The following is a 6,239-nucleotide window of genomic DNA, read 5'->3' on the forward strand; positions in this document are numbered from 1 at the left end:
CCCATAGGAACTCTCAAAGCCCTCTGTTTTCTTTAGAGTTCTTTATTTTTATAGAGGTCAGTTACACATGGGATCTTCCTAACACCAGTTTCCTGGAACTATAAATTTTTACATATGTGTCTCTAAAGCTTGGGCATCAGGTGAGAACACTACGTGCTTTAACGGCCACACGTCAGTGTTAAAAGAAGTCCTTGTACCGCAAAAATCACTCAGGAGAAGTGGTCCAGAGCATGTCATGCCTCTTTACCGCCTGCAGCATCGCCTTCAATTGGGCCTGCACTTCAGAAAGCTTCTGTTGGTTCAAACTGCTAAGATCATGTAATTGTTCATAGCAATGGACAGGGACAGGATAAATTACACGCTTCAGCTCCGTCAGGTTTGTTAAGTGCTGCAGAAGACTGGTGAGCACACGCATTGTAATGGGGTTGGAGGCGAAGCTAAAGACACAGAGGTGGGAACAGCGGCTCAGGGCCGGAATGACAGCAGTGAGAGTAGAATCAGTTATCAGGCAACTAGTTATCTGTAGATACTCCAGGGTGCCTGAGACACTTGCCAGCAGAGTCTGGAAGGACTCAGAAAGTTCCCAGGATATCTCGACGTTGCTGAGACTCAGCAATCTTAGATGGGTGGCTGCAGGGCTCTGGGACAGGACAGTGATGTCTCTGTTAGAAAGTCGACAGAAAGAGAGATACAATGCATCCAACTGAGGTGGCAGGCATCTGTAGACAGAAAACAGAAAGTTATTTCTGCTCAATGAGGATTGGACCAGGACAAAGAGTCCTGAGTTAGAGGTATCTACGGCTCTAGAATAAACTAACTTGCACATATGTTGCAACAGCAGTTAACAATGTAGGCTTTGGAATCAGACTCTAAGAAAGTTACTTTTCTATTTGGAGATACAGTTTTTAAAATCTTTAAAACATGCACAATAGCAACTATTATGCAGAGTTGTTTGAAAGATTAAGTGGAAAAAATTTTAGTGCACTTAATACTTACAATGTAATCAATGGTGGATTTAGTTGTGGGGATGGATCTGGGAAAGCAGTCAACTAAGGATTCCCTTTGACCAAAACCCAAATGACAAGTTCTCTATTCAGGACCTAACGCTTGGGTAAAATATAGGAGCAAAATGATCTGGCAGTGTTAACTATTGTGGCCAGACCACAAGGAAATGCATCAGTGCTAGAGCATAAATCATTTCCCCATCTGAATGCCACCCCTTCCTCCCTAAAAGGCTGTAAACTCCAAGGGGAGAAGGACTGTGTCCTTTTTAACCAATGTATCTACAGAGTTATCATGGTGTCTGCACATGGTCGACTGACTGAATGAATAAGCACAGCTTACTTTTCTAGTTTCTCTAGCCTGGCCAGTTTCATATTCCCAGCAGTGGCCATGTTGAGGTGGAAGAAGAAATGTGTTACGAGGAGATTAGGAATATCCCAGAATGGTTGCTTGAGGGACATTGGCGTGGTTGAGGGAACCCAGGTGTTCCCCCAGCTCCTCACCTGAGCAGTTTGTGAAGGCGATGTGTGTGGCAGTAAGACAAGCTGATCTCCTGAAGGGTGTCCATCTGCACAAGATGGTTGAGAAACGTCTCAAAGCTTCTCCTCATAAAAGATGTAAAAGGGATGTGAGACATACTAAGCCTGTGGAGGTGGGTCATCTGAGCCAAAAATGTGGTGATTTCATTCAGATAAATCTCATCCACTTCCAGGTGATCAATGCATCCCATATCCAGAAACTGCAGGACACATTCACAAACAGGCATTTTATCAATTTGCCTATATCTGCAGCAGAGGTGCAAAGTCCCAAAGCTCTGCTCAACTTTACTCCGAAGTAAAGAAAGAAATCGCGCCGTTCTCCAGGTACCATCAAGGGAAACATCCACTAATAATTCCATGGATTTCCTGGATGACTGAGGCTCAGACTCTGAATTTACAGTTCCGGGGCACCTAACACTGTGCTGGGCTTCTTCTATTTTCGTGATAGAGTGCTGAGAGTAAGCACATGAATGAAAACAGAAAGGGAATGTGGTCCTGATCTCAGAGCATGTGGTCCTGCAGCCTGGATCCTGCCTTAAATCTAGAATCCTCAGTTTCGGCCCCCTGTAAGAAGAGGAGGAGACAGAATATCTGAGAGGCAGTTGATTTTAATACAAACCAACAGGATCAATCAGGGGAAGCAGAAACAAAATCCCTTTATCCCTGGTCTTCATTCCATACACCATTTACCAACAAGTCTTTTTCCACAAAAATTTAGCATCTTTCTGTCTTTTCCCCACCTTTTTTCTCTTCTGATAATCCCCAGCCTCAATGCCCATTTCCTTCTTCTGTGTAATCATATCCGATAGGTAAATCTATTAATAGTATCCTCAGTTCCTTATATACCATAATCAACTCGGTAAGACATTAGAGTCCTTAATGTGACCCCAAATGTTCCACTGACTGCTTCACAGAGATCCTCAGGATTCACCAATAACTACTTTTCAAAGACGGTTAAGCCCTCTCCTACTCCAGGCTCCAGCATACCCTCCTGCTGACTCACTGTGTCTCTATTATACATAGTCTTACCTGAAAGAAGAGATCTGGGCAGGAAGGATCTGCAGGCCATCAATCATGGCTTCCAAATTATCATATTGTGACTCGCATACTCTCAATGTTCCTACGTGGAGACAGGGAAAGGGCCAAATCCTCACCATTGCCTTCAGTACCTTCTTATGACCACCCAAGAACGCAGCAGTGAGAAACTGAACGAACGTGTCTCTTGGGAGCTCTTCAAGGGCATGGATAGCTGCAGGCTCATTACTCAGCAGACTTTTTGTAGCAAGCTCTAGTAGTGTGGCTGGGGTCTTTTGGTCCATCTTTATGAACCTGCTTCAGAGTGAAGAGGAGAATAAAACATGTATTTTGGCCACAAATGCATAACTTCAATCTAATTATAAGAAAACATCAGACGACCCCAAGTTGAGAGACATTCTACAAAATACCTGACCGGTATCTTCAAAAGTGTCAGGCTTCTGAAAGACCAGTGAAGACTGAGGAACTGTGAACCTGGAGGAGAGTAAGGAGAAATGACAGACAAATACAACGAGGTATCCTGAATGGGATCCTAGGATAGAAAAGGACATTATGGGATAACTGGTGAAATTCAAATAAATTCTGTATATTAGATATAGTAATATTGCACTGATATTAATTTTTTTAGTTTCAGTAGTTTTTCTATGGCTATATGAGATGTTAACATTAGGGAAATCTGGACGAACGCTCCCTGTACAATTTCTTTTGCAACTGTTCTGTAAGTTTAAAATTATTTCAAAACAAAGAATTAAAAATGGACCAAATCTGTGGCTAAAGGGATGGTTTTCTATAAACCACACTGTTTAATAGTTTAACCAATTGAAACAAAGTTAGAGGGATGGATAGAAAGATGGATAAAGGCTCACTACATATCGTTCATTTCCACAAATTGTGATTATACCCCGTGCCCCCCACCTATAATTACAAAATCAAATTGCTTTAGAGAGGCCATTATAGCAAAGAAATGAAACCAGTCATCTTCAACATGCAGCTGCTCTTCAGATGAGAAAATCATTTTTAAGCATAAAAGAAATGAAATACAATAGAAAGGGAAATATCTCACATTTAAAACGCTAACATATCAAAATTAACCACAAACAAAACCAAGGTGCAAAGGAGAAGCTTAACTTTTTGAAGAAGACAAAGGCTGTTTGAAGAATTTTAGAGCGCGCATGAACTGATTATCCATGCAATTGGAGCTAATCACACATGAGGACTCATAGAGGGTGGAGTGGAAAGTGGACCACTGAACAGCTGGACGGCCTTTCCTTTTAATCCGTAAACCTTGACCCTAGGTAATTTACGCCAAAATGGGTTTAATTTACAAAAAAAATATTGCTGTAATTAACCTAATTGGATGAAGAAGAGTCAGAAAAAACTTGGGAAGCATCCAGGACCGCAGCAGTTGGAGTCCCCAGGAACTTGCCGCAAACAAGGCCCCAGCCTTGGTGGCCCCCACGTTTTAACCGTCAGTTTCTTCTCCAGGCTAAAGCATCCTGGAGAGGACTTCCATTGGCTAACCCTGGGTCACGTGACCTGCCTCGACCAATCAGTTCCATACAGGGAAGCGGGGGGCCAAGCTCGTGGCCTGCGGTAAGGAGCCGCGTTCCCTTCAGCTCGGAGCTGGTGGAAAGATTCTGAGCACGTGCCTGCCCCACCGGCTAAGATCTTCCGGGAAAAGTGTCACTGCCTGTGGTCTGGGCACTGCGTGGCCAGGGCTTCTACCAGGCAGGGTCTCAAGCCCAGACAACTAACGCCCAAATTTAGTGGACGTGTAGCAGGGGGTGATAACTTCAAAATGAGTACGCACTCGATGACAAAAGGCTATCAGGCAGTGGTGTCCCTGGTTCTCTGGTGTATTAAGAAGGGAATCGAGACCAGACCAAAGACAGGAAAAGTGTGTTCTGACCTCTGTGCAGTGAAGCCAGCATAGCATTTACACTTGCGCCTGACAAAGACAGCACAAAGGAGAAAACTTCCACCCATCTAATAATGGTACTATCAGTTGCAGGATATTTGTTTACACGTCCAATCCTCACCTCTCACTCCTGGTTCCACTTCTTCCCTATCTGGTTTTTATTTCTCTTAAACAGAATTTACCACCTTTGGGATACCATTTATTTTACTCATATGCTGTCTTTGTTTTTTATTATCTTGTCTCCCGTGCTGGAAAATACAAATTCCAGGAGGGCAATAATCTTTGTCCATTGCTCATTAATGTATTCTAAGTGCCCAGAGCAGTCCCTGGTTCAATGGATACTTGAATATTTGTGAAATGAATGAATGATTTTTTTCTCCAGCCACACTAGCTTCCTTTGTTCCTCTAACACATACTCACCAAGCATACCCCTATCCCATTACGAGTTTTCCTGTAACACTCTGCCCCCACAGGTCCCTATAGCCACCTTCCTTATTTAATTCACACCTCTGGTCACCTTATCAGATGTGTCTTACGTTTCCTCGTAGCAATTACAATGCGATTGATAAGTGGATGATTATAATAATTGTCATTGGTCAAGTTATCAGGATTGAGGGTCAGGAGGTCTGGGTTTCTTCCCAGTCTCTATCTCTTGAACGTATTTTGCGAATTCCAAGAAGTTGCCGTAAGCCTTAAACCACACTGCGCTTTAAATTGTGCTTCAGTGGAAAGGAACAGTAAGCCTTGTCAATACTATTTATCAGAAGAATGTTAAAGACAATATAAATCTTTAACTCACTGTGAACTCGGTATTACTTTTTAAATGATACAGAGTTGAAGTGCTTAGGGTGTCAAGAAGAAAAAAAAAAAACCCTTGGAATGGATGATTAGAAAGCCTGTTCTCCTTCCCTCGAAGGACAGGACACCAGCCCAACCTAATGTCAGATACTGCCTGGGGAACCCTGAACAGAAAGCAATTTTGAAAGGTGAGATTAGAGTGCCCCTTGTACTGAGGGCAGCCAGGCAGGGTAGGATGAGAAAGCACTTAACCCTGTCTCTAGGTGAATCATTGGTTGGTCAGAACAGCACAGAGACTTTTTCAAAGTAGAGCTTTGGGCCAACCCGGTGGCTCACTCGGGAGAGTGCGCTGCTGGGAGCACAGCGGCGCTGGGAGCGCCGAGGCCGAGGGTTCGGATCCTATGTAGGGATACTGGTGCGGTGACAAGAAAAAAAATAAAGAAAGAAATAAAATAAAGAAATATAATTCGAATTTTAAGGTAGTGTTGTTTTTTTATGTTTCCTTCTCTCTTATAACCCCTAAAAGAATTTTTAAGACAGACTTCTCATTTTTTTTTAAAGGATGTAATTTATGGCATCTTGTATATTTATATGTGCTAAAATTACACTTTTTCTAAACCTTGGTGCTGCAAATATAGTTTAATCAATTTATGGAAAATGTTCAGCAGACGACTTATTTGGAAATTTAGGCCTCACTGAAAAAACAATATTAAATCTAATCAGAATTACTCTTTGTAAGAAAAGCTCTAATTTCATTTTTCAGTTTAATTAAATTGTGTGAATGACTCCTTATGACATCTTCCTTCTGAATCGTAATTCTAAGGTTAGTAGTGAGATAATAAGAAAGAAAGAAATTTAAATAAAGGAAATTTACTTTTCTGCCGCAAAACTTTATCTCAGGATCCATGCAATTTCAATAGGAAAGGAATGCACCATAGATTCCAGGT

At 42.1% G+C, this 6,239-nt stretch overlaps 1 protein-coding gene across 1 annotated transcript; it reads right to left on the bottom strand.

Annotated features, from left to right (window-relative positions):
- Positions 1 to 205: 205 nt before the first annotated feature.
- Positions 206 to 2,860, bottom strand: LOC134368194 (leucine-rich repeat-containing protein 14-like). Its single transcript, XM_063084738.1, has 3 exons — positions 2,571 to 2,860; positions 1,506 to 1,787; positions 206 to 719 (listed from the first exon to the last, which is right to left on the bottom strand). The coding sequence occupies exons 1-3, from the start codon at positions 2,858 to 2,860 to the stop codon at positions 206 to 208; spliced, it is 1,086 nt and encodes a 361-aa protein (XP_062940808.1).
- Between the last annotated feature and the right edge of the window lie 3,379 nt (positions 2,861 to 6,239).

The sequence above is a fragment of the Cynocephalus volans genome, chromosome X (assembly GCF_027409185.1).
Source record: "Cynocephalus volans isolate mCynVol1 chromosome X, mCynVol1.pri, whole genome shotgun sequence".
NCBI classification, from domain to species: domain Eukaryota; kingdom Metazoa; phylum Chordata; class Mammalia; order Dermoptera; family Cynocephalidae; genus Cynocephalus; species Cynocephalus volans.